This window comes from Acanthaster planci, linkage group LG15 (genome assembly GCF_054643075.1).
Source record: "Acanthaster planci isolate LZ-2023a linkage group LG15, COTS_SCS, whole genome shotgun sequence".
NCBI classification, from domain to species: Eukaryota; Metazoa; Echinodermata; class Asteroidea; order Valvatida; family Acanthasteridae; genus Acanthaster; species Acanthaster planci.
Window position 1 is genome coordinate 1,503,487 of NC_141791.1, and position 26,382 is coordinate 1,529,868.

General features: G+C 40.0%; 3 protein-coding genes and 1 long non-coding RNA gene across 15 annotated transcripts in view; 3 read left to right on the plus strand and 1 right to left on the minus strand.

Moving 5' to 3' along the window:
- The first annotated feature begins 86 nt into the window (after positions 1 to 86).
- LOC110974399 (malonyl-CoA decarboxylase, mitochondrial-like) lies at positions 87 to 6,772 on the plus strand. Its single transcript, XM_087146949.1, is given in 12 exon segments — positions 87 to 386; positions 1,177 to 1,398; positions 1,656 to 1,796; positions 2,416 to 2,556; positions 2,937 to 3,092; positions 3,413 to 3,577; positions 3,738 to 3,858; positions 4,044 to 4,196; positions 4,683 to 4,807; positions 4,809 to 4,861; positions 5,072 to 5,118; positions 5,492 to 6,772. Coding segments are annotated over 12 exon segments (1,605 nt in total). The 5' UTR covers positions 87 to 338; the 3' UTR covers positions 5,725 to 6,772.
- A 129-nt stretch (positions 6,773 to 6,901) lies between these two features.
- Positions 6,902 to 12,229, plus strand: LOC110974649 (cysteine and histidine-rich domain-containing protein 1-like). 2 transcript variants are annotated; one of them, XM_022226454.2, is made up of 10 exons: positions 6,902 to 7,182; positions 8,268 to 8,371; positions 8,657 to 8,737; positions 9,066 to 9,127; positions 9,319 to 9,416; positions 9,729 to 9,793; positions 10,112 to 10,182; positions 10,371 to 10,502; positions 10,646 to 10,808; positions 11,320 to 12,229. In XM_022226454.2, exons 1-10 carry the CDS (start codon positions 7,104 to 7,106, stop codon positions 11,461 to 11,463), a joined length of 999 nt encoding a protein of 332 aa, XP_022082146.2. In that variant the 5' UTR covers positions 6,902 to 7,103; the 3' UTR covers positions 11,464 to 12,229. The 2 variants fall into 2 exon arrangements, with proteins under 2 accessions (XP_022082146.2, XP_022082145.2); XM_022226453.2 differs by having other exon boundaries at positions 6,903 to 7,182; positions 8,265 to 8,371.
- Positions 12,230 to 13,674: 1,445 nt separating this feature from the next.
- Positions 13,675 to 26,382, plus strand: part of LOC110974375 (uncharacterized) — a 51,129-nt gene continuing 38,421 nt past the window's right edge. For 9 of the 11 annotated variants that reach the window (XM_087146190.1, XM_087146195.1, XM_087146192.1 and 6 more), the window contains exon 1: positions 13,719 to 13,782. In XM_087146190.1, coding sequence (XP_087002316.1) covers positions 13,734 to 13,782 — 49 coding nt within the window. In that variant the 5' untranslated portion in view covers positions 13,719 to 13,733. Of the gene's footprint in view, positions 13,783 to 26,382 lie in introns of all 11 variants that reach the window. The other 2 variants (XM_087146191.1, XM_087146200.1) reach the window with 2 other exon arrangements.
- LOC147796577 (uncharacterized) lies at positions 17,375 to 21,552 on the minus strand. The gene is made up of 2 exons (XR_015427782.1): positions 21,353 to 21,552; positions 17,375 to 17,572 (listed from the first exon to the last, which is right to left on the minus strand). It is a non-coding gene; the product is annotated as an uncharacterized LOC147796577 (long non-coding RNA).

Sequence of the window (26,382 nt, forward strand, 5' to 3'; positions counted from 1 at the left end):
TTTTTGCTTGGTTTTGGTTAGGTCTGGTATGGTTTGTCATGTCTTTTTGCTTAGTGAAATTTTATCTTGTCAAACCAGGGAGTATTGGTCCTATAACACCAACCCTTCAATCGATAATGTTACGCTGACAACAGGTGCAGACGACGTGCTGTGAATATTAAGTTGAAGAGCGCCTCCAATAGGCGACATCGGGAAGGAGCGCTTGCTGTGTGTGACATGTGACAGCGAGCTAACTGAAACGAGACGATTGCAGAAGACTTAAGTGAAGTGCTGGCGAGTCGGTCGACTGCATACGTTTTCCCCACTGTTTGGCTTAAATTCGATGTCTTTTGATTCAAATGCTTCGCAGGTTTGTTATTCTGGCGGCTAGTCAAAGCTTGGCCAAGGTAACTCAATAAAACCGTTCATTTTGACTCCTCAGTTAAAGGTTTTTTCTCTCTCTTGTCCTTGTCTACTCTCGGCGTGTTGCCTGGCCCCGGCCCTCCGTAACATCATGCGCATTTATTTTAACTAATTTGCATCCATCAGGAGCGTGGTTGCACTCTCGATCTCTCAAACTGTGCGGCGGACGATAAAGCCCTCAGTTAGGACTTTTAAGCCCTCAGTTAAGACTTTTATACACGTACCTGTGCCCTTTTGTCGAGGCACTCTTAATGACTAGACCTGCCATCTTATAAGCCATGCCAGCTGACATGATGGCCTACGTCATGTACGTGGCCAGTCCTGCAAGACCTGAGCCACTCCCCTGACCGACATCCGTCTGGTATCTGATGATGTTCTATTTCAAAAGTTTTCTTTTCAGTGTTTTTGGAACATTCCACTAATTGATTACAAGGATGACAAAATCTAACATCTAAACACCACAGATTTTTTTCAATATGGTTTTTATTAAATGGAGATTATTAGTCTATCCACAATTTAGCTGTGAGATGCATAGCCCCACTACTGCACTAGTGTGGCACGCACTCTATGGAGCGGGATTGAGAGTCCGTGCCACACTAGTGGGGCTATGAGATGCACTGTATTTCAACGAATCCAGGCAATTGTAAAGTTTTAAGATGTTTAAGGAACTGAAAATGGTTTTATTAGCCTGATAAGCGGGGGTAACAGTGATGAGCCATTGCAGGTGCCATTTCGCCTGATGTTTGTAGGCCTTATTTTATAACCTTTTTTAAGATCAAGTGCAGAGTGCTGATTGATTGCCATGTCTGCCTGGCAAGGAGACACCGCTTTCCGTTATCTCAACACCTGACGCATCGCCCTCTTTCAACTCCACCCATCATGGAGGACTCGCAGTCCATAGAGCAACATGACCTAGTCCGAGATCTACTACCTGACCTCTTAACCTCCACAGAGGGCGGTAGATGGTTACCAGGGAGGTCTCTGGTAATGTCAGAAGTAAGTTGAGTTTGTCTATTTGTTAAAGAAAATATCTGTCCTGCTGCTAAAAAATTAGATTAAATTAATTACAAGTAAAGTCCCTTATTAAATATCAAATATGCTGTCATTGTTAAACTGCAACATTCCTCAAAATAAATGTACCTCACCCCTTATAAACACTTGTGCATCTGTCAGGATTTAGCTGTTTCTAATCGGTCTGCATTTACAACCACACCATTGAGGACTCTGTTAGTTTGAACTCCTTTGCTTTCCAGGCCCAAATCCGTCGAGTCTGTTCTCGCTACAGCCAGCTTGATGAGCCTGCTAAAGCCAAGTTTCTCTTGGCTTTATCCCAGATGTGTGGAATCCACCACGAAAGCGTCTTCAAAGCAACTAAGAACCTGCAGTCCGTCCAGGTGACATCATTTCGCTACTCAATCGCATTTTACATCAAGGGAAAGCAGTGTCCAAAATATTTTCTTTGATCTGTTGCTAGATGGTCTACCAAGGGGATTTTAACAGAAATTGTTCCACAGTCCATACTTCATAGCATTGAGGGACAGTGAGCTTATATTGTAAGGCCATGTCCGAAACGGGCTTTCAGAGCTACGGCTAGGTCTATTGACTGTGCATTTCCACACATTTCCAATGGAGCGAAGACCTAGACCTAGCTCTAGACAACAGATTCAGATGCAGCCTCAACTGTGCAATTGGTGTTCAAAAAGAATTCCATATACGAACACCTTTAATTTTTCTCTACAGTGATCCATTAGCCACCTGAAAGCAATAAAATGTCCAATTTAGCAGTGGAAAATATTGAGGTATTCACTGAGAAAATGCTTCTAACTTTTCAGACCAGTCTCACAGGATTTGCGCACAGGGTGGCAAGCAGCGTTTGTATATGAATTCTCTCCAGGTTTTTTTTAAATTTTGGACGAAATTCTCATTTTGGGGAAGGGGTTTTGTGATCTAGCCCCTTGTAAATTCACATCATTTGGTGATTTCGACATTGGCTTTTTTCATTTTTGTTAACAGGAGAAAGAAGAGGCTGTTCTGCTTCAGTCAGAGCAGCGACTCACTCAGATGCTGACACCAGGTTACAAGTTACTCTTTGCCAACATCGCACGACTGGAGAACGGCATCAAGTTCCTTGTGGATATGAGAGCAGACATTCATGTGAGTTGATACTCCCTGCTTTTATCCACCTTGAATTGAAGTGCACCCTCACGGGTGAAAAAAAGACAGACTGGTACGAAGTTTTCTAACCGGGTTCTTGCATGCGTTTGGCATGCATGTGAAGACCGTACAGTCCGGTATAAATTTGTTATGCATGGTCGGCGTGCCCTGTGTCAAACTTGCAAAACTTGCACGCCTTTGCAGTGATTTTGTACCAAAGGACTGTCACTTGCATCTTAAAACTTTAAACACACCCTCTTTTGTTCCCGCTCGGAGTGGATAGTAAAGATGAGTACATTTGAGGGGGGCCCATACTGGCATTATGACCCCCCCTGCCAGCAAAAGCCAGAGTTCAATCTACTTTTCCGTTTTCCTGACAGACGTTCTTGCATCACCATCAGCAGAGCCTGTCCACTGAGGCTCACCTGAGGATGCTCCAAGCTACACTGAAGGACATGCTGTCTCACTGGTTCTCAGCCGGTCTCCTTCAACTTCAGACTATCACATGGCAGTCTTCCTGTGAAATGCTCCAAAAGGTGAGAGGCAATACGTCAAGACAAAATCACTGAGGTTGGCAACGAGGCTAGTTCAGTAAATAGTCCAAGGCCAACTACTAATACAGTTCTATCCCAAAATAAGAGGGGACTAAAGATATTTTTAAAGGGACCACATTAATCAAAGATCCCCCAATTAAAAAAAGCCCCAAAACATTTTGGACCCACCTCACCAGTAAAATGGTGCTTGTCATACTACCCATTTCTTAATTACTGCTCACTCCTTGGGAACCAGACAGCAATGAGTTCCCGGGACTTCCTGTATTACAACACCTGTCTTTCTTTTGCCACGTCTTGTTCAGATCAGTGAGTACGAAGCAGTTCATCCAGTCCGTGGCTGGGCTGACCTCAAGCGGCGAGTTGGTCCATACCGACGCTGCTTCGTCTACACCCACAGTAGTATGCCTCAAGAACCTGTCATCATCCTACATGCTGCTCTCACTGATCATATACCTGCGAGTATAAAGGTATCCTTCATCCTATAACTTCTGCTGATTTCAGTGCCTGTCTGTTGAATACCAACTTCAGTTAAGATAGTCCCAATTGCTTGCTGTTAAACACGGTTATGTAACCTTAGGACCTAATGAATAATTGCCATAAAAGAAACTTGCGCTTTTTTTTTTTCAGTCCATAGTGGGAGAAACGAGAGACAGAAATTCCTCAAAACCTCCCCTGGCATTGGAAGAGCAAGAGGACCCAGGACGCATCACAGCAGCTATATTCTATTCCATCAGTTCTACACAGATGGGTGAGGCTGTAACTCATTCAGCTTTCTGAGGAAGAACTTAAGCTTAGACCAAACAAATAGTTCCACATGTGCATTAGAGGCAGGTTTTCAAGAACAGAAAGTTATTTCAGATCATGGAATTTTTGTTGATGGTCCGTTGTGTTTTCATATCTGCCCATTTCTTTCACTCTATTCCTTGCATGCAGGTTTACGAGGCGTGGATTTGGGTAACCACCTCATCAAGCACGCCGTCCGCACGCTACAGGCAGACTTCCCCCATCTTGGCGTCTTCTCCAGCTTGTCTCCAATCCCTGGATTCCGGAACTGGCTCCTGGCCGAAATCGGCAGACATCACAAGGGTACAGTAAATTTAGGTTTGGGAATCTTGGCTTCAGACATATGTCTGCATTCAGAAATGAAATCAGTGATCAGTCGTTCGAGCAATGTTTAGGCTATTAAAGATCCCATTCTCTTGCAATCTGTGAATTTTCAATTGACTTGAACTGGATCTGAACCTCTTAGCTCAGGAATACCATACCAGCTTTCTATCCTCTGAGCCATCCTCCCGACATCTGTGGTTTGCAATTGTCATGTTGACCTTGATCTCTTTACGGTTCAACTGATGATTTTCAATGAAAAATATTTATCGAATCTTAATGAAGACAGACTACTGTTTCCAAGTTCAACAGCATGACTGATGTTGCAGCAAATTTCTGATTTGGGGTTCAACTCCTGGAGGGCTCAGTTGCTAGTGCACCAATGCAGCATTCAGGAAACCACAGGTTTGAACCCTGCTCCAGTCAACACTTGTTTAAGATTAGTTATTTGATATTTTTCTTTGACAGGTGAAAATGCTGCAATGCTTTTTACTGCTGATGAGCTCAAGGCTGTCCACAGCATGGCAGGTCGATCTGACGAATCGCAGTTGGCGACAGTGAGACGATTGCTATCGACCAATCAGTGGGCTCAGTTTGGAAAAGTTAATCGATCAGTTGGAGCATCCTTTAATGCGACTGTGTGCAAGGTTATATTGGATTTTTTTTACCAGTTGATAAAATTATGTGGTAAAGAAACATCTTGATGGATACGAAATGACAAGATCAGACTTGATATTTTTATATTTTTGGACATTTTATTGTGACTTTTTTCTTTGACTTGATTAATTTTCCCTCAACAATGTCAATTTTGAACTTTAAGACAGTATACAAAATGGACTTTTTTCTCTTCACCACAGGTATTTGTACACAGAAAAACACAGAGGCTTTGCTTTAGACTCTGTAGGTAAGTTGAAATACATGTTAGACTTGAATATTGAACATTTAGATCAACTAAGAATGGATTTTTTTTTAATCTATTAATGCATGATAAATTACTTATCCTTTCATTTCTTAAATTAATAATATTTTATATTAACTTGAACTGCGCCATTGATCATTTTTATGGAAACGGTGCATTCTAAATTTTCAATTGATAATATTTTCAATTATTATTACTTTGTTTGCATGTGAGGCAGTTTGTACTGTTTAAAATGACAAAAAGCCAAAGAATAAGCAATATTTATAACTAATCTGAACAAAACCAAACAAATTTTTTTCTGATTTTGGTTATGTGTTCTAAGTTTACTTTTCAAATTCACTTGGTTTAATGTTTCCAGCCAATTTTCACCTGGGCAATGGCGCAGTGATGTGGAGGCTGAATTGGATGGGTGACCCCTCGCCCCGTGGCCTGACAGCCTCTTGCGGCATGATGGTCAACTATCGCTACTACTTGGAGAGCACCCAACAGAACAGTCAGTCCTATGCCTTGGACCAGAGGGTGGCCGCAACAGAGCAGGTCTTGGGCCTGGCAGAGGAAAGTCGACTGCTGGAACAGAAGAGCAGTCTATGATTGAAGGGTGAAGGTGTACTGTTTGTGAGATCAGTAGATCAACGGCGGCGGAATGATTTTCAGAGGGGGACAGCAGTTGCGCGACCATCAGTCTTCAGCCATTAATAGTCTGCTCCATTAAGCCTCACCCCATTGTAGGATATGCAAAAAGTGATTGGGGAGGCACTGCCGATGACTAGAGTGTGCTTTTGTGGCCTACTTACGAGAGTGATCGAGGGCATGCAGACTTCATATACCTGTTCTCACTCATCTAATAAAAGCCCTTACATAAAAGCATTCAGAACAATGCAAAACAATTTTCAAGTCGTGTGCATTTAACTCCTCTATGATATCTGGGACATAATACTAAATGTGCTACATTTAATTTGAAGACTGATTTTAAGAGAATACAACTCAAAAATGAATTTAAAGACGTTAACACTGTATGCTATTTGTTGAGAACTGAAAGGAAATGGTCAGCATTTTTATTTTCTGTGATTACACAAGTCGAATTGCACTGAATGTGTTAGTATGAATTTCAGAAGACTCGATCAGGTAACGGAAAGTAAGCAGGCTTATGACTATGCTCATTGAACTGAAGTTACCTCTGGCAGTGTTAGTATGAAGAAATTTTAATTTTGAAGGCCTGAATAATGATGTAAATTTCATTGTAAAAGTTTAAAATTATGGAGTGAACACCAGCTGTTTATAAAACACCGTATATGATAGAGACTTCCAAATCTGGTTTTGAATCTTACCTTGTTTGTTGTTTTTATTCAGTTACGAAGTTACATATACTTTTGGAGATTTATGAAGACTATATTTATTCAAAGTGATGTCATGGGTTGGGCTTTCCTGCCATTAACAATTTTCAATCGGGACTTGCAGCCGAGTTAGATCAACATTATTTTTTGTCTTTTAGTCAGTCCGATCCCTTATGTAAACCCCATATGAAGCTCCGCCCTTCTTGGTGTTACCGGCAAAAGGAAATTTCATTTTCCCAGTCAACAATCGTACTTTTTTTTTCAAATGTCGGAAATAAAGTCCGCGTCCATCTCGCTGCAATTAAGCTCGGTTTGAGGAATTATTTGATTTCCCCTCTAGAAAGTATCTCCACCCCTTTGAAGAACATTTCTAGTCCTCTGGAGGGCGCCCTACATTTTATAAACGCAACTCGCGTGCATGATCGATGCGCTGCTGTACCATGTACACGTACATATATGTACTGTACGCAGTACATTAGTTTAGCACATGTTCATTTACGTGTTTCTCGAAAGTTCAGCTGCGGAAGCTTCGAAGAGAGGCGAGTGGCACACTTTAACCGTCGCGAAACGGGTGGTTTCTAGTAGATTACCGTACCGGTGCTAATAGCATCTGCTCATACTTGAACTCAGGTGGCAATGGCGAACGCAGAAGTAGAAATGCAATGCTACAACAAGGGTTGTTCGAAAAAGTTTTTCCCATCTGAAAATGGATCAGGTAACGTAGGCTAGGCCTAACCTCCAGACTTCCATTTTGTCATGATGTTCTTCAACTTCTTGGGTGTTCTTGCATGACGTTCACAACTACACTAGGCATGCTAGGCCAAACATCATCTTGACAATTTTCACTCATGTGTTGTCACTGACTGATACTCGGCCTTTGTCATTCAGTGTAATGTAATGAACATGATGAAAATTCTTTTTAGGCAGTTAGGCCGTAAGAATGAATATCCCGGATTTCTGTCCACCACCCGCATACCGCTGAAATGGCTGCCAAACATTTCTGATTATTAGCTTACCCAAAAAGTTATTATTTCGGAAATTCCTGTCAGGAATGCTTAAAAAATGGCTGCAAAGTAAATCGGGCATTCGTAGTGCGCCCGCGTACAAATGGCATGATGCAAGACAGACTGAGCTATGAGAGCTAGTCTACTTTCAAGGTTGGTTCCCTTTGCATGGACATGTACTTACCATTGATGTACGGTATGGACACCAACTAATGGATAATGAAAAAAGCCTCATGAGTTTTCAAAACTGTCCAGACAGAAATCCAGGATGTTCATTCTCATGGCTTAAAGGAAAGACTTCCAAGTTCCATATACAGACACCAGTAGTTACTCCTTACCATGCCTGTAGTGACCTATAGGCCTAGCTATCAGAAAGCAAAACCATGTCAAGAAAAATGTAGGAGGGAAAATACCGAGTCGGTAACTTAGAAAACACTGAGAAGTTTTCAGACTAGTCTCCAAGGGTTTATGCACTGGGTGTCTAGTGGTGTCCGCATATGGAACTCTTTCCCTTTCAAATGACAATAGAGCCCAATTGATAATGGTTAAATGTAGACATGATGAATGGACGAAATGATGGACTCAGGCTGCCTCATTGTGGAGGGTTAGTGCTTTGATATATATTTGATGTGTCAAACTTTTTGAGGAATAAAATCATTCATTTTGGGCATCTGACCCACCATTACTATCAACTAAGAAATAAGCTCTGGTTTATACATGTACTCTTTCATTTCGTGAATATGATGAATGTGGTTTTATTTTTTCCCATTCTGTTCTTACTTTCCATTGCTAGAAGCTTGTATACATCATCCTGGTGAGCCAGTATTTCACGATGCTTACAAAGGATGGTCATGCTGCAATAAGAGAACTACAGACTTCACAGAATTTTTGAATATCCCGGTAGGTTTCAGTCTAAATTATGGAATATCGAAATTGGTTTGCGATCATGTGCAGGGATAAGTTTTTCTTCTTACTTTGAACTGGTTCAAGTCATCTGACTGTTTTGACCAGTGTGCTGTATTCATCTCGAGTCATGATCTAGTCTCCTTATGATACGACGCTCAAGACGAACTGTTTTAAAGACCCAGTTATAATGTGTCTTTGAAATGTCAGCTCAGGATGTCATTTTTTAATCTGATATTAACTTGTGGTAATTGTTGATTTACTCTTTCAATTTGTGTGAAGGGTTGTGCCAAGGGCCTTCACAATAACCAGAAACCACCAGAAAAACCAAAACCTGCACCAATGTCTAAAGAGGAAAAAGATGTAAGTAATTTAAGCAACACAAAAGAAGACTTTTCAAAATGAGAAACCTAAGAAAGTGTCACTTGTTTGCTGCGGGTTGATTTTATCAGGGTTTGTCCAAAAAATATGACACAGGTTCCTAGTTAATTGCAATAACGGTGCTTCTTTGTCTTTTTTCTAAATTTTTATGTAATCTTGTTTATGATCTAACAAGATTTGTGTTTTTTTCCCTACACACAATAGGGTAAACCCTCTTAAAACATGCTTTTCCCTTTTCAGATATGTTTTGTAAATGATTTCTTTGAATGTAAAATAATCGTTGGTGATGGACATTTTTTCTTTGTAATAGAAAGTCATTGTTGTGGAAGTTGCCAAACCAATTAAGCCAATTGAACCAACAGTAAGACCAAGGTAAGAACAACACCTTATTTAAGCAAAATTCAAACTCCTACTCCACCCCTTCCCTAGTCCCCCTCCCCTAACCCAACCCTAACACAAATCACTTTTCCATAAATCAAAATGTGCTACCAGTTTTACGGACTCTTCTTTTCTGCCTTTCATTTGTTTGGTGTTGTTTTTTGGTTGATTTTTTTTCCTTTTAGTGAAAATGAGCCAGTTATAAGATTACCTGTTACAGTCAGTGCATCACTGAAGACAGCCTTGGAAAATCTCACAGTCAGCACTCTTGAGGCAAAAACAGGTGAGTCTTCAGGGGGGTTGGGTTAACCAAACAGCCTCATGAACCCAGCTCTTGAGGTCTGCATGCATGCAATTTTAAAGGATTCACAGACGGGACGGATAGAACACTAAACTTCTCAATGTTATGTAAATCAAAAGGACTTCTGCTGTAGTATGTTGGATTTTCAAAAATTCAGAAAAGTTTTCTGTTGAAAAGTGGCATAGATAATGAGGGTAGTGTACTGTGGGGAAATGTGTTTCTGTGCGAAACAATGCTTGTTGCCTCTGCAGTGCAGTTTTTGTGTGAAGTGTTCATTTATCCATCTTTTGTCAGATAAGAATGCTGCTTTGAACGAAGTTGGGTCAGGAACAACTTGTAAAAACAAAGGTTGTAAAAAGGTAATCCTGTATTTTTTTAATCCAGAATTTGATGTAATTTATGCAATAGAAAAAGTGAAAAATTCTTCATTTGAATATTCCTCAAAATATTTAACAGGATCTTACAATACATGTTTCTTTTAATGAAAGTACTTTACTAGAAAATTGGTTTTAACAACTCTTTATTCTCACAAGTAAAAGCATCGAATTTCTGCCATTTGGTTTTGAAAAATGTAAAAAAAAAAGCAGTCTTTAACTTTTTAAATTTGATCATTGCATGGTGTTCAACATTTAAAATGTCTCATACATATTTATTGATTTTTTCCCCTTTGTCAACAGTCGTACAACAGTGAGCAGTCCAACTTCGAAAAGTGCTTCTATCATGCTGGCAAGGCAATTTTCCATGAAGGGTAGGTTGGAAAAGTTGTTGGTATTTAATTTTATGATGCATGTGTGAGTTGGTACTTCAGTCATTGCAGTGACTCAAGATTCAGCCAGTTGGGAGGGGGGGGGACGAGGTATTTTGAGAATTAGTAAGCAGCTTGAGAAGGGAGGCTCGTTGAACAGAAATCGCTGTCTTGTTTTGTTTTTTGTCCAGGATGAAATACTGGTCCTGCTGCCAGAGAAAAACGTCAGATTTCAATAATTTCCTAGATCAAGAAGGCTGCACCGAAGGCAGCCATGTTTGGGTTGTCAAAGAGGAGGACTCCAAGAAACTAGTTGACTGCAGGTAAATCTCATTCTTTTTGAAGCTCAATAACTTGGCAGAAATACTGTTTTCTTTTTGTTTTAATCAGCATTGAGCAGGTTGAATAGTAGACCGTCATTTTCGTGACTGATTTCCTAACACCTTGCCTATTTGCATGGCTGCAGGTACGACTGGCATCAGACTTCTTCTCTGGTGGTCCTCTCTGTGTATTGTAAGAACTCCCAGCCAGACCTCTCGTTTGTGGAGGCTAACCAAGTCCTTCTCAACGTCAGCATTTCCTTCAATCAGGCCAAGAATCACTTCAAGAAGACCATCGTTGTGTACGGGGTGAGTTACAGCATTCACAGATCCTGTGCAGAATAAGCCTTTTGCGATATAAATTTGAATAAAATCTGGTACACTGAGTTATCTGATTGCACATAAACATAACGATTTGAATTCCCCAGACTACAGACACTGTTGCTGTACCCAGTGATTTGGGGCAACAGTGTCTTTAGTATGGAGAATGCAAATTGTTACGTTCACATAAATTTTAAGAACTCAGTGTACCTGAGTCTGTTCAAATTTAACTTGCAAAAGGCTTATTGGAACCGAAAATTTATGCTGTCATTACCAGTGGAAAATATGTTAATATTGATGACCTTCGGAGCATCTTTTTACGTGTAAAACTGGCCGCAGAAAAGCTTGAAATCCCAAATATAAGACCAGCAATGTTGATAGCCAACCGCAAATATTGTTGTAATTGATTTTGGTCTTTACAATGAACCACACACCTGGCAAATCCAAGTAAAAACAAAATAGAAATAAATTATTTAATTTTTTGATGGCTGTTTCCTAGGTGATTGACCCCACCAAAAGCTCCATGACGATGTCAGGTAGCAAATGCGAGATCAAACTGAAGAAGGCGGAGGCTTGCTCCTGGAAGAAGTACGAGTTGCCCCCGGCAACCAAAACCACTGCCGGAGAAGACAAGGGCAATTGATGATGGTTATCTCATGGCTCATGTATTGAAATGATCAGAGAGCTGTTTCAGGAAAATTATGATCTTCGTCAAACCTCTGCTGAAGCGGTGTTATCAAGAAAATTGTCTGCTTTTTAGACTTGCCTGTTGTGAAAACTGGGCATGAGATTTAGTAGCGCTGTTGTTTACTTCCCAAACAGACCAGTTGCAATAGTGTAAAAATATATTTGGAAGAAAGATAGGCCAAATATGAAGACAAATTTTGTCTGACAGCTGTCGTAGAAAAACAAGTCTAAATCAGTCCTGATCAAATGCTGGTATTTATTGAAAATTTCTGTCACTTGCAATCAGTTTTTAATACAAGTTTTTACATCTTCAAAGCACACAATTTTCGAGGCTTCGCTAGTCAGTGTTTTTATCCAAAAAATATCCACAACTTGTACAGTTAATGAGAAAAAGATGGATATTTTCTGTGGGATTTGTGGAATCTTACGTGCAAGATTAAATGTAAAGATAATAAGATCAGTTTGAAACTGAATGTCCGTTGTAGACTTCCCTGTCTGTTTGTAAGAAAATGCACAAAAACTGAAAAACTCCTTTGTACTTATTTTTTTCTAAATTGAAGGAGCATCAGAGGCAAAAGAGTTTTGAGTCAGGTAGTATCACCGACTTAACAATATTAGTCTTGTGTAATACCTCCTCATTTCATACTTTGTTGGGGAAAAATGTAACTTGTTTCAGTGCTGGCAGAATCTGCCTTTTGTTAATTAAAACTGTCATGTGATAATTCTATCTCGGACATTTCACGTTCTTGAAGTGTTGTCTCACTGAAGTTTTATTTTTAGTACCAATTGGTACATGATATGGCCCGCACCCCTCTAGTACCTTGCCCCTTGGATAAAATTTAGCTTCAAGAAAAATATTCCAAGAGTTGCAAGAATTGACTAATTATGCGGTAGCAAAGAACAAGTTTGTGAAGTCTTTGGTCTGAGTTACGAGAAAGACACGCCAATAACGGAACACAAAAATTAACAGATAACAAAAAATCATGTGATTACTGAATAATGGTGAGATAACCCTGAGACCCAACGACTGGTTTAAAGAGTGGAGTTAGGTCTGCTGGGCTGTATTGACATCATACACATGAAGGCCAAAAGATAGAGAGATTTTGAATTCCTGAAATATTGACAGGGCTAAGAATAATTCATTCCATTTAACGTTCATAAATCAAGAACTAAACCTAGCAATTTGGGTCCCAATACGGGCGGTTCACAATAGTGCACCTCCAAGAGTTTGCAACGCTTTGGCCAATCACAACGCGCAAAATCTGTCGACCCTTTCCAAACATGCATTGGGTTGACAGATTTCACGCACTGTGATTAGCCAACGTGTTGCAAACTCTTGGAAGTTGGAGGCACATTATTGTGAAACGCCCATGATTAAGAGTGAAATAATGACAACCAAGCATAGATGGTTCGCCATTTTCATACATTTTTTGACAGTCATAATCATTTGTATGTTTGTCAACTTAAAATAATAATAGTATCTTAATATTTTCCATCCTGTTTGTTACGTTTAATTATTGTTAAAAGCGTGTCTAGACAGCACAGTCAATGGCTGACGCAAACGGATAAGAATCTATCAAAAATGTACCGCGCAAAAATCTAGTACTTTAACTAGTACTAGTAGGCTGTTGATGCTAACGTTTGTTCAGCGTCTTGGTTGAGATGAAATCCGGACCTTTAAATTCAGCTTTCTGTCAGAGAAATCACATAACATTCTCAAACATGTCAAATGATCTACCGTTTGGTCTGCAATTTATTTGAAATTAAGCACAAAAACAAACAAACAAAAACAAAGAAAAAGGTGGGTAGCAGCAACATCGAAGTGCAACTTGTACGGGAATTGCCGATGGACGACTACTCTTCGCGGCTCCACTTTTTTAAGTATGCTAACGTGTCAATACCGCGAGCGAAATATTTTTAGGAATGTTAGGAATTGAGGCTAAAGTCCAGAAACTCCAGAAAAATGAGGGAGACAGTACCACTCCGACCTCGCCAGGACTTGAACCTGGAACCCCCTGATCCGTAGTCAGAGTTCAAAGCCTCGGTGACTGGCGGGGTGTGTATCAATATTATTATGTAATTCTTATACCGCACAATGGTGCGCATGCCGAAGTATAGAGGGCGGTATTGAAGTCATCAGCAGAGCTCTGCTAGCTGATGAGAAGTTGGCAAAAAATGTAACGAAGTTACGGGGTCTCTTGATTTTTCCCGCATGATGTCATCAAAATGGCGGACAACACAGCAGTAGATGATGGGCCATTCCAACCAAAAAGTGGTAATTATGACCTTGTTTTATTCTAATTGATGTATTTGTCGGACGGGCTATGAGACTTCATTATGAGGACCAATTGGTTCCAAACTGATTCGAGAAAACCCTCAACAAAGTTTTTCACAAGCTTGACTATAATAAGCCGGTCCTGATCTGTCCGGTCGCCTGCGGCTGTCATGGCTGTGCACGCCTGTAATTTGTTTACGGGGTTACTTCTTGGGGGAGCATGTTCATTACCTTTGACTTGTTAGAGGAGAGTGGCACAGTCTCGACTGGAGCTTGGGCCTTATGCTGCGGTCAAAATAAATGATCTAAATGCAAGATAGAGGCCTAAAGTGAAAGTGCTAGCTGCTTCTAGTTCTACTATTACCGTAGGTTTTGTGGACATAAATATGGGTGAGATATGCCCTGTCTGTGTCAAAGGAAAATAACAGGTTTTTAATTTGAATTTAACTGAGACAGCAATGGTGACTGAATGAGAGTTTTGTCAGGTGACGTAGGACAATACATGTGTAAAAGAGATGCAGGAAAAGTTTGCACAGTAGCCAACAGATGCAGAATTTGATGAGCATGATGAGGCTGGGCATGGTGCATGGTGAGCCTAAAAAAGCCTTTTATAGGAAAAAAGATATGAAATGAAATTGAGAGGGATAATTTCACTGAGAAAAATGCCGTTTTCCCATGTACATAGCGACAAGAATAAGGCAGAAAATACAGCATTTTAGTTGATTCATCTTGGGTTGAAGAGGCACCCTTCCACTTTTGAGATTTTATGTGTGGCAAAGTCAGTGTGTTTGTAAATTATGTAATGCCATCTTGACAGCAAATTAGTTGCAGTAAACTTTCCCCTACAGACCCAAAGAAAATGTCTTGAACTGTAGGTCAGGGTTTTCCACATTTTCCATGTTATTGGAAGTAGAAGTTGTCAAGAAATTAATCAGGCCTGTACTTTTTTTGTTAATTCAAGAGCGCCTGGGTAAAATTTGCCAGTGTTTGTAAGTTTATTAGATAAAGCAAATGCAGGTATATGACATTGTTTGTAAACATTTCCACTATTGCTTAAGCTTTCACGTGTTAAGGAAGCATACATCATGTTAACCTGTTACGAAGTAGCTACATGGTGGTATCAAACTGTCGCCAATGTAGACTTGTTGTGTTTGCATAAGTTTGTCAGTAGAGCTCTATCAAGTTGTAGTGTTTCTCCATATTCTAAGTAACATTTGAGACGACGTTTTGTGGAGGTTTGTCTTTGGAAAACGTTGGAAGTTTGTTTTCAAGCACTTAAAGGGCAAGATGGGTATGGTGAGAAAAACAAACTCTCTCAGTGTACTCTGTACTTCAGGGTTCTAATTGGCAAATCATAAATAATAGAGTTTCATCGTAATGGACTATTTTGTAGCCAAAACTTTTCGATGCAATGTTGGTACATTTTTTCTTACTTAGAATTAACAAAACATCTAAATGTTTGTCATTTGGCAGCAGTGGCAACTAACCCTGATTCTGACTGTACATGTATGTAAAGATTTCATGAAAATACAAATCTTGCTGAATTTGTTCACGGGTAATAGTTTTCTGGAACATTTAAAAAAAAGGTTACCACTGGCTCAACAGGTTTATTTAAACAAAAAACAAAAACGACACGAAGTGGTAATCCACTTATCAAACCTTAAATTGGTCGTTGTATTTTGTGCCAAACTCCATGATCATGAACACGCAGATGTTAACTCCTGTTGTACATGTATGTTGTACTACAAACTGTTGAAGCTTCAGTCCAAATCTTGGACTCTGGTCTGTTGTAGTCTTGCTTTCCAGCAGACTTCTATTTTTAATCAGATTTGCAAAGTGACGAGGGAGTCTGTCAGAGTGACTGTGTTTCTCAGACTTCCAACCTTGGCATTGTTTACATCCTGCCATGGTCATCTCCATGACTGCCAACAGGAAAGTCAGGATGTGTGCTGGATCCGTGCCCAGCAGAGCCCATTGATTGTAAGCCTGTGAAACCAATCCATCACTGCATTATGTAAAATACATGTAGCTTGATTCATCAGACTCGTAAATAGGGCTCAGTGTACATGTTTTTGAGCACAAGACTGCAAACGTAATGTGCATGGTTTTCATCTACAGTACGTTTTGCTTTGTTGAAATTTCCAGAGACTTGGAGAGAAGAAATAAATCACCAGAGACATAGAGAAGTTCAGAATTGTGATAGATTGTGAATTCTATGGAAATCAGAGTATTTAGTCATTTTTCAGTGAGATTTGTAAGATGTAAATAATCAAAGAAATGAACAGGTTACATGTATGTTGAGGCAAAAGTGTGAAAATGGAATTAAATTGTGAAATTTCTTAGGTTTTGGTTAACTGTGAACTTTGCTAGTGCTAGTTAAGCTTTGTAGAAACTTCTATATGTAAGGTTGCAAACATGTATGCACACTGTATACATGTACATGTATGTGTGCTTTCACAAATAAACCACTACTGATTTAAACATTTAATTTCACCAAGCAACAGTAGAGACAATGCAGAGCAGTTATTCATTTATGTTTACTCTGTTGCCATTGACTACACTAGTCTTCTAGTACTACTGCTTGAAACTCAGTCTATCAACAACGTCCATCTCTGCCGTCTTTGATTCTGTGGTGTTACGCCATAGCCTGATGTTGTGGCAAGGTGTACAGTGGAGACAGGCCTAACCTTGGACGTGTCATCAGTTAAATTAAAGGTTTCTCATTATGTATTTTCAGGGTGGTAATAATCATTGTAAAGGCTGTTTTGCCCAAGGGAGACTCCCGCCGTCCCGCCATCTATTTTCCCTAATGGATGCCAAGGTTGTCGGTGAATTGGCTCTTGCATTGTCGCATGTGTGCAGAGCACCGTGATAACGATGGTGTAGTCCTGGATAGAAATGAGAAACCAAGAGATTTCAATTGGAGAGTTTTCAGTCTCCTTCTACCAGTTAGTTTCGCTCTCTGGGTTGATGTCAGTGTTGAGATACAACATTGTATTTCACTCGAATGTATCAACATGTACATGTACATGTCACCAGGAAGCCACTTTCCGATGTCAGTGACATGGTGTTATTCACAGCACTGACATACTGTCACCAGAGGCATTGTAGCAGAGATTAGCAACTCAAGAGGGTCATTATTTGTAAGTCAGTTTTTCTTTGTTGTGTGCCCGAAATTCCTGATACTAATGTTATTCTCTCATTTAGAATTTTAGTCTATGTTGTGTGGAGGTATTTAAGTGATTCTTTCTCTTACATGTACCTGGCCTGTACAAGGTCTTATAAGAAAAAAGAACTTTAAAAAAGAATAAAAATCCTGACAGAAAAATCTGAAGCTAGGAGTAGAATTTGCCATCAATATGACTTTTTTTTATGCTTTGTAGATCTGGAATCCCCCTCCCAAAAAATGAAAATGAAATACAAATGCGATCTTTTTGTAATCATTTGTAAATTAACAGGATTTCTATAAAAAGCTTGTTTTTCAGCATTGTCATAATTGGAAATATTTATTTTAAGGAAGTAGTTAATAATGGCCAACACAAGAAATTTGTGGTTAGTTGACGAGGTTCACCTGTTTTCTTGAATACTTGAGGTGATTGAGTTGGCGAAGCTGTAACTATGACAGGCTCAGTCATGTCAGCATTAACAAGCCCAAGTCATTTTGCGACTGGAATATGCAACTGTTGTTGAATAATACGGCGAGAAGGAACCAGCTCATCCGTGAACTGGGGAAGGCCAAGTCACCCTCTGACTCTGTGTGTGTGTGTAGCACATTTTGATGAGGTGTTGCCTGTGTAGGAATTGAATGAGAATTGCCAGGGTGTTGAATGTGTCTTCCAACGACATAAAGTCTGAATATGCATGAACTGACCTACTGTACTGTGATCGAATGAATAATTCACAGCCAGTGCTGAGACTTCAAAATGTCTTGCTTTGAATGGCTTAGGGTTTGTTAATTAATAAGCTACTGGTATAAAAAATAGGTCCATTGTGATTGGCCCAGGAAGTTTGTAGCAGGTACAAGTACATGAACAGCTCATTAATAATAGTAATATGCAAACCACTGTTGAATAATCATGAAGCTTTACTTGAATTTTCCATCCCTGAGATTTCACTTCCTCCATTTTGTCTCTTTGAAGAATATGTGGTTGTATGTTTAACCAGGGGTGAGATTTCTCAGCTTTTAAGCTGATTTCAGCTTTTTTGTGTGTTGGATTTCAGCTTTTTTCTCACTGGCTGTGTACAAAATATAGGAGATTTTCACAGTTCAGCTTCTTTATGCCTTTTTTTAGCAGTTTTCAGCTATTTTCATCTTTGCTCAATCTCACCCCTGTTTAACCCTTATCCCCTGGAATACATGTACATGTAGGAGAAAAATGATATTAAATATTGAATTATTGAGTATATAAGGAGTTATTTAATATCAGGTTTAGACTGAAAGCACAACATGCTAAATTGCGCTCTTCAAAACCTTTGTGCCTCCAATAGCATATGGTATTTTGAGATTTTTCTCTCTCAGGGGAAAATTAAACTACCGTGACCAGCAATGTGTGTCAGTTTGTTTGAAAATATTAATGTTAGATGTACAAATTGAGCAGCATGTCTCTTTGTCATGCAGATAGAATTATAAGAGCCCTTGGATTTACTGCCAGTGATTACAAGCAATAAATGGATGCTCCAGTCACGTTCAATTCATATGCCCCTCGTTCATGTGGTTCATCAAAGAGGAAGGGGAAAAGTACAGGTGACCTGCAAGCTTTGATCCGACGACATTGAGGCACTGTATCAAGCGCTAAGTGTCAATTAATGACCCTGTGTCGGTAAAATGGTAATTGTAAATAATAAATTTTGTGTACTTTACCAGGGGTCATTGTCAAGCCTGTTGCATCTTCAACTGATGTTCATGTTTGTGTTAGATGTTGTCATATGGTGACCAAAATAGTTTTTTAAAAAGTGAAAAACTGATATAGCGGTAGATATGTAGATTCTTTGTTCAGAAATATCAAACACTGTTCAGTAATGGGTGGCACATGCATATGAAGCTTCAGAACCTCATTTAAGATGTCCTTGTTATTTCTTAAGCAGAAATTTAAAACTGTCTTGTTCACCAACTGCCTTTCTCGTTGTTGGGTTACTTTTTGATCAGTTTAATATGACATTTTAAAAGATTCCATAGCAGCAGATTGCTACATATTCCAAAGGTACAAAAAGAAGTAATATTGGTTTGAAATGCAAAATATTTTACATGTTGCTAAGCTTGACAGGTTGTAGAATTCACTGATAGACTTCATCTTTGATACATTTCCAAAGGGAAGTGATCTTTTGTAGCTGGCGGTGTCTGCTCTTACAACTAATCCTTTAATGGACTAGAACATAATGTAATGTAGGTGTTCAACCCATAATAGTAGGGTTGTTGAATTATAATTTGGTGCATCGTGTTGACCTGCATGTGTAATAGCCTGACTGTGCTCCTTCAAAGGTCAACAAAGGTCGTGAATCATCTCTAATATGCATCCTAGTGTAGACTTCAACAGCTGTTACGTAGCATCCTATGAGATGTGACAGAAGATTCCATACTCGCCTGACTTCTGTACAGACATTGCAATTATTTCGTGCAGTTCAGATACAAGCTTTGCACATTTCGTCCTTGTATGTGTACAATGTATGTGCTGTAGGTTTACATTTATGGATCCTTCCCCAACATGTCTTTGTTTTTAATTCCGAGAAGAAATTTGCAGAAACTCAACATATGCTCAGTACCATCAGGTATAATGGCAGCCCCAGGCAGACAGAAGCCTTACCCTCGGAATAAACGTTCGTCATTGATTGGCCATTGGCCAAACAAAGTTAAAGATGAAAAAAAAAATTGGCATTCAGGGTCTCGTTTAGTAGTGGGCCACATCACGTGCATGAATTGCCAGCTATCGATTTTTCACCGCCTGGTACAAGCCAAAATTAGGGCTAACGTAATAATTCTTGTCCTGTTGGGAAAAGAGCAACACAAGCCTTGTTTCTCTTTGGTTGGGTTTTCTTTCTTTATAACGATGCTATAGATTTGTGGGCTTATTTAAAGTGGATTTTCTGCTGTCAATACCGTTACTTCTGCTTCTTTTTATCTCTGTGCATTGGAATTATTTCATTAGGAGTGCGTGTTCCTGTTTTGGAATAACCAATATTCACACGTAGCTTTTTGTTGTGTTTGTGTGTTTTAGAGATTAGATGACATAAGGGTATTTGTATTCTGGAACATCTGTCAAGCAGGAAAAGAGGAATTATTTTAAATTTTAGTAGAATGAAAGTGAATCCTATTATTCATTTTTTTCCACGTCGACATAAAGCGTTCTTTGTGCAGCCCTGTATGAGTAACATTTCATACTTTGTATGCTTGCACTGCAGTGTATGTGAACATTACATGATGTTGACATGTGGCTTGTCACAAACTGTTCACATTGTATACACTGTAATTATTAATGATGCGCTCTACAGCCATAATATGCCCGATCTCTCAGCTGATGTGGTGAAGATTTAGTATGCGAGTATTGGATTGAAATGCCAGAAGCTGAAAAGCAAGTCGTCACTTGGCGGGGACTCAATTAATTAAACAGAATTATTACCGAGGTCCTTTAGGCACTGGGGACTGACGTGTCTATGGATCGCATTGGTTACTGTTTAACTTGGTATTCGATGGAAGGTAGTGTTACTGAACGGCCCGACACACAGCCAGCGTATGCCTGAATATTTCCTAGACGAAGGGGGGGGTGAGTGTCTGACGTTCTCGCTGTGATGACTGGTCCCCGCGTTCATTACATATGCCCACGCTCTGAGGTGGGGTACCGGGTTGCATGCACGCATGTATGCACGCACAGCACATGTGGTTGAGCCGCACACGCTCATTCCTGCTTCAGGTCTGCCATGTGTAAACTGGTCAATTTGATCGACTTGCCTGCTCCGAGATAAAAAGGGATGGGGATGACACAGCAACATGAACGGGTGAGAACTACTGAGGTGTACGTGTGATTACACACTGTGGTTGATAAGAAATTTGTCTCCTTTCATTAATTTTTTTTGTTTTTTTGTTCAGAGCTGACAAAATTGAGCCAGTGGTTGTCTGTACAGCATTTGCAATTCCGCGATGATGCAGATTTTTTTCCCACATTGTCAAGAGTCAGTCATTTCATGCTTCGTCACTAAGGAGTGGCTCTCTATAAAAAAAGGAATGCCCTTGTGATGTTTTGGCCCACGCATATTTGATTTAAGACCCAGTCAGCCAGATCGGTTCTTGTAAATGTGGCCAATTTTTTTCCCCTATTTATCATTGGATTTGTGGGCATTCAACCATCACGAATTGCCTCTATCTGTTGTGCCTACCGATCACAGCAGCGTTGTAGAGGTGTAAATACATGTTTTTGAATTGATAAACAAAAGTGCAGTGTGGGTTCACAGGGCTGAGGAAAGATAAACTTTGGAGATAGTGTGCACAGTCGTAAATTGTTGCTGGCAGTTTGCAAGAGACAGAAAAACTGCAGTCAAATTGTACAAAGAATTGGTGCCTTGTGTCGCCTGTACTTACTTTTTGAAGTTGGCTTCAGACATTTGTTCCACATCACATAGAAGGTGTGGTGCCCTCATTTTACCCAAAGAGTAATTGATTGAGTGTCAAATGTCAGTGAGATGCGTGGAATCTGCCGTTGATGATAACCCCTGTTGGCAGAGTCGACCTGAAGCATTTATCCCTGTCCACATCCTGTGCTTGAACTACCGTGTCAGGAAGAATTCGGACCAAGGATGTGACAGAGATGCATGGACGCTGTTTGTGAATTCATGTCAGTCATCACAGTGTCATCGTCACATTGCTCCCTTCAGTCCAGCCCACATCCCGCTCAGCAACTTTGTCATCAACTCAGACCGCGTGCTAACCCAACTGTCATGCCATCAAACCCAAGAATCACTGGACTGATTTGATAAGCTACATGTATTCCCTCTGAGTTTTTCCATTGTATTCCCTGGAAAAAGAATAGCAAAACAAAAAAAGCAAGGGAAACCAAACTATCAGGAAGAGCTGAGCGTCAGTGACGCAGGAAGGATACAAGTGTCAGCTGACAGGAAAGACATGGACGAGTACATGAAGGTGTAAAGGATTTCTGTGGATTATAGGCTTTGCCTGACTGACTCAATTGTACCCTTTGGCTGTGTAGATGTACCAATACATGCACAATTATCTGTGCTGGGAAGTCATATTCTGGCTTTGAAATTTTGGGGCTGGACGTGTCAGGACATTTTTCCAATGGGCCATCCGTGAGTCCCTGAAGGTAAGTGCTTGTAGCGATTGTGGGCCTCCATCATGTGAAGTTTTTAAAGTGAAAGACCCGTCACTAGCTAAGCGATTTCTGCTCACCGTGGTGTGCTGTTAAAGTCAATCTGCAGCTGGCAAATCTAATCAATAAGGCTTGCACTGCGTAGCAACATACATACATGTACATGTACATGTCATCAACTTTAAACTTTACCCTCTACCAAACTGATACATCCAATCCAAACATGACTGGCAGTCCATTGTGTTTATTTTGTCTCATGACATGCATGATCTGATGAGTTTCACCTGCTACAGGTGTATATTAATTACATTCATTCAGGCTCCTATGATGTCCTTTCCTTTGATCTGATTCCAATTACAGTATGTCAGTGCCCAAAATATATGTTACCGTTTTTTCATTCTATTAAACAATCTTGTTCTTATAGACTAGACAATTGGCACCTCTTGAGGAACGAGTAAATTTGGGCCTTAAGTCACAGACTTGTTTTGAAGATAATGCACGGTACATGAACAACCACAGTATTTTTTTCATATAAATGTAAAATACATCTAGTAATATTATCAGTGGCATGGCAGCCCATAAACTCCTGAGAGCACTTCTAGACTTTTTCGGATCAACTTCATTGGATCCACTGCTGTCTAAATTGGCTGTTGGGTTTGATCAGTCTCGGGTACTGCAAGGGATAAAACAAGAGCACATTCATGCTGTCATCCAAATCCTGGCACACACAGACAGGCATTGCCTCCTCCCCCTAGAACTGTTCAGATTAATACAGAATCTTTAAACATTTGTACACGCCCGTCTGTCAGCATGCAGTGCACCTGTGCATTTTATGTATAATATGTGTGATTTTTGTGTTTAGCTTTTTGCCGAGCTGAGTGCTAAAAGGTTATTTTTGAAAATTTTTGAATTGCCATACTCTGAGCATGAAAGAAATATTTTATTGAAACAGACTACTTTTTTGATAACTTTTATTTATAAAACCACTTTTTTGGGGCCAACATATTTAGATTTGACCCAATTTTCATGCTCCAAATTATCTTAATACTCCTTTCGTGTAATTTTTCAAGAAGAACCTTTTTAGCACAGCGTTTTGTGAAGTTCACAAGTGAACTACGGTAATACAGCAGCAAAGCAAAGCACCACTACTTGATAAATAGTCTCGGAGTCAATGGATGAACTGTTCACAGTCCATTTTTTGTGGGGGGGGGGTGCGACCCATACATGTACACCTAAGCCACTCTAGGCAATGTGTTGTCTTTTGTGTGGTCTGAGCCAGTACATGTAGCAGACCGTGTACCAGACTAATCCCTATGTAAATTGGTGTGCTCTGGGGTTCAAGTGCACAATGAAGGACCCTTCTTATCTGCCTTTACCTTTCCTGCTGGGCCCTGTACTGTGTACACACCAAATGGCATGCTCACCCAGTTTCTACACTGTGAAATAGCAAACAGCTCCACTTTGTAATAATGGCGGCAATAGACACAGACGCCATGTGCTTGTTTGTCTGAAACCTTCCGTTCCATGACTCGGCGGCATGTGCAACATGTAAGTGAACTAGTGTTTCATGACTTAAAATTGTGAGTGGCTTTTACAATGTGTGTGTGGTGAATCAAAGGTACATTGTACATGTATTAAAATACAGACAGATTTTGGTATGAAAGTGGAAAAAAATACCTCTTTGCACCATTAAAGTGATCACCAAGTCAGTTGGTGAACTGTGACAAAATTTCAATCTTAAATCACGGGCTATTTTTGCTGGGAACATTCCTGAATCTTCCAAAACTCTCCACTGTGAAGAAACCTCCATGTACATGTACATACATGCATATGTGCACTTGTAATGGCACACCTTTTTGTACCAGCAGTTCACTGGTTTGCTGTACATGTATCTTTCGTCAATATTGGTAAATAAGCCTCTAAACTCCAGAGAGGATTTTAGAAGATCAGGCAGAGTAAGGGGATAACTATGAACCGTGCATGTAAGCATTGTTACTGCCTGTGTATTGCGTAAGGACATTTGTAAATAACATACATGTACCGGTACATGTACAATGTACATTGCACATGTAACATCATTAACACATGTACATGTACATGTCCGTGTACAAGTCTGTACTAATTATATCCATCAGCCAATCAAGGCCATCCTTCTTGGCATTGGGTCTGCTTAATTACCATGTGTAGGCCTTGCACATTTGATGGTATACAGGTACATAGACAATACATTGTGGATAGTGATACAGGTACTACATGAATATGCACCTGTTATGGAATGCTTCGTCAGTGGTGTCCATGCCAAGTACTTTACGTTCACGTCAGAATTTGTATCCTTGTGGAGACATGGCTTTGTTCTCATGTACTTACACACTTGCCTGTGAAATGATGTTTTCAAAATTTTCCCATTTCAACATGAATCTCTATCCTGGGCTGAAGTTTCACCTGAACGTCCCTATAAAACACTTCAATTTGCGACAGATTTTTACACATTAAAAATTTCGCCTTTCTGAGCGATTTCCAAATATCAGTTTTGTGTGGAGACTTATGGTACATGTACATGTATGTATACACTTGAAGAAATTCCTTGTGGAGACCTCTTCAACCCATTCTCCTGGGTCTGCACAAGGCACCATGTATCTGTCCATGTCGGTCATTGCTCTGAAAGTTTTGAATATCTGGTTCGTAAGCGTGATGTCACTTCAGTTTAAACCACGCCCACTGCACATGCACTGCATACAGAGTTACATGCATTGATCGCCGTTTACATGGAACCGGAAGTTAACGTGCAATTTCAGTGATCGTCCAATGGGAGCCTGCGAATCGTGGTGCGTCCGCCTTTGTGACGAAATCACTTACGAATCGGATTGTGCTTATTACCGGTACAATGTGCTCCTCTGCTGGCGTTTTAGAGTCACGCCATTGTCACATGTCATTATAGTATGTTATAGCAGTACATACCGGTTCATCCATGCCACTGCACAGTCAGCAATGCCCCAGGGTGCACATGTACTGTAGATGTGTATCGTACATGTACATGAACGTATGCATGTTGGGTGTTCAGGACATTAGAGTTATGGTATATACAGTATGTACATGTACAGTACATGTTCGTCATGGATAGCAACCTCGTGACTGACGACCTAATCAGTGACCTATTCCTGACCTGACATATCAGGCAGCTTTACATTTACGTGATAGCCTTTAGCAACAATAATAATGATACTTGATGATTTGGATGTGCTTGGTTGGCATTGCTGTCGATTGACCTCAGACTGGGTGTCTAGAGAGGACATGGAAAGCATTGACCCAGTCAATCCACACTTCAAGGATTTGAGTTCTGCACCCTTCATAAAAAATACCGGTACATTGTACTTCAGTGCTGATTGTTTTTCTTTATAATTGCATTTATATTTGTGTGTTTGCACATTTTTGTGGAAGCAGTCGCAAATCTGAAAGAAAAATAATCATAAGGGAACTGTTCACATTGGATTACAGTTTGAAAAAAAAATTGACATTTCAAAATCACACATGAACAATTTCATCGATCATCATGTCAAATTCATCAGAGCGGACACGTACATGTATATTGTCTCCTTTTTCCACTAAGAAATGTTGTTGCTTTTGTTGATCATGATCAACCATCTGTTGCTGTCCTTTGTCTGTGAATGGCCAACATCACATGATCGTCAACACGTACGTGTATTGTTCAGATATATGCTTGTGGGACAAACACGCAGACACCATGAGGGGACAAAGTACAAGTTTGACTGTGGGAAAGACTTTTTATCTTCATTAACTTTTCATCAGCAGATGTGTCTATCAAACGATCGTATGATGTGTGACTCAACTTAATTGGAAGTGAGCACTCCAGACTTGGTTTCTCTGAAATGTTTTTGTGGGCCAGATACATGTATCTTAGGCTGCATCCGAATCTCTTGTCTAGAGCTAGGTCTAGGTCTTCGCTCCATTGGAAATGCATGGAGACACACAGACAATAGACCTAGCCGTAGCTCTGGAAGCCCGTTTCGGACACGGCCTCAGTCATACATGTATTTATCTGGTGATTCTGCCTATTTCTTTGCCATATTGCATGTCAAAGGTCACATCTTTGGTCCTGTTTTGCTCCCTAATTTTGTATTTACATGTAGTTGTAAACATGTCATTTTCACTCATGAAAAGGCTGTCTTCATAGAGTGTCATTAAAACAACCAAAAGAATTTCCCCAAAGTTGATGGAAAACATAATTCCCCTCATGTTAATCAGTTGTTCACGTTGCCGTCGAGTA

Coding starts and splice junctions, on each gene's coding strand:
- LOC110974649 (XM_022226453.2), top strand. CDS start 7,104: ATGGCGAACGCAGAAGTAGAAATGCAATGCTACAACAAGGGTTGTTCG. Junction 8,372..8,656: donor CAGAATTTTTGAATATCCCG/GTAGGTTTCAGT, acceptor ATTTGTGTGAAG/GGTTGTGCCAAGGGCCTTCA. Junction 8,738..9,065: donor TGTCTAAAGAGGAAAAAGAT/GTAAGTAATTTA, acceptor TCTTTGTAATAG/AAAGTCATTGTTGTGGAAGT.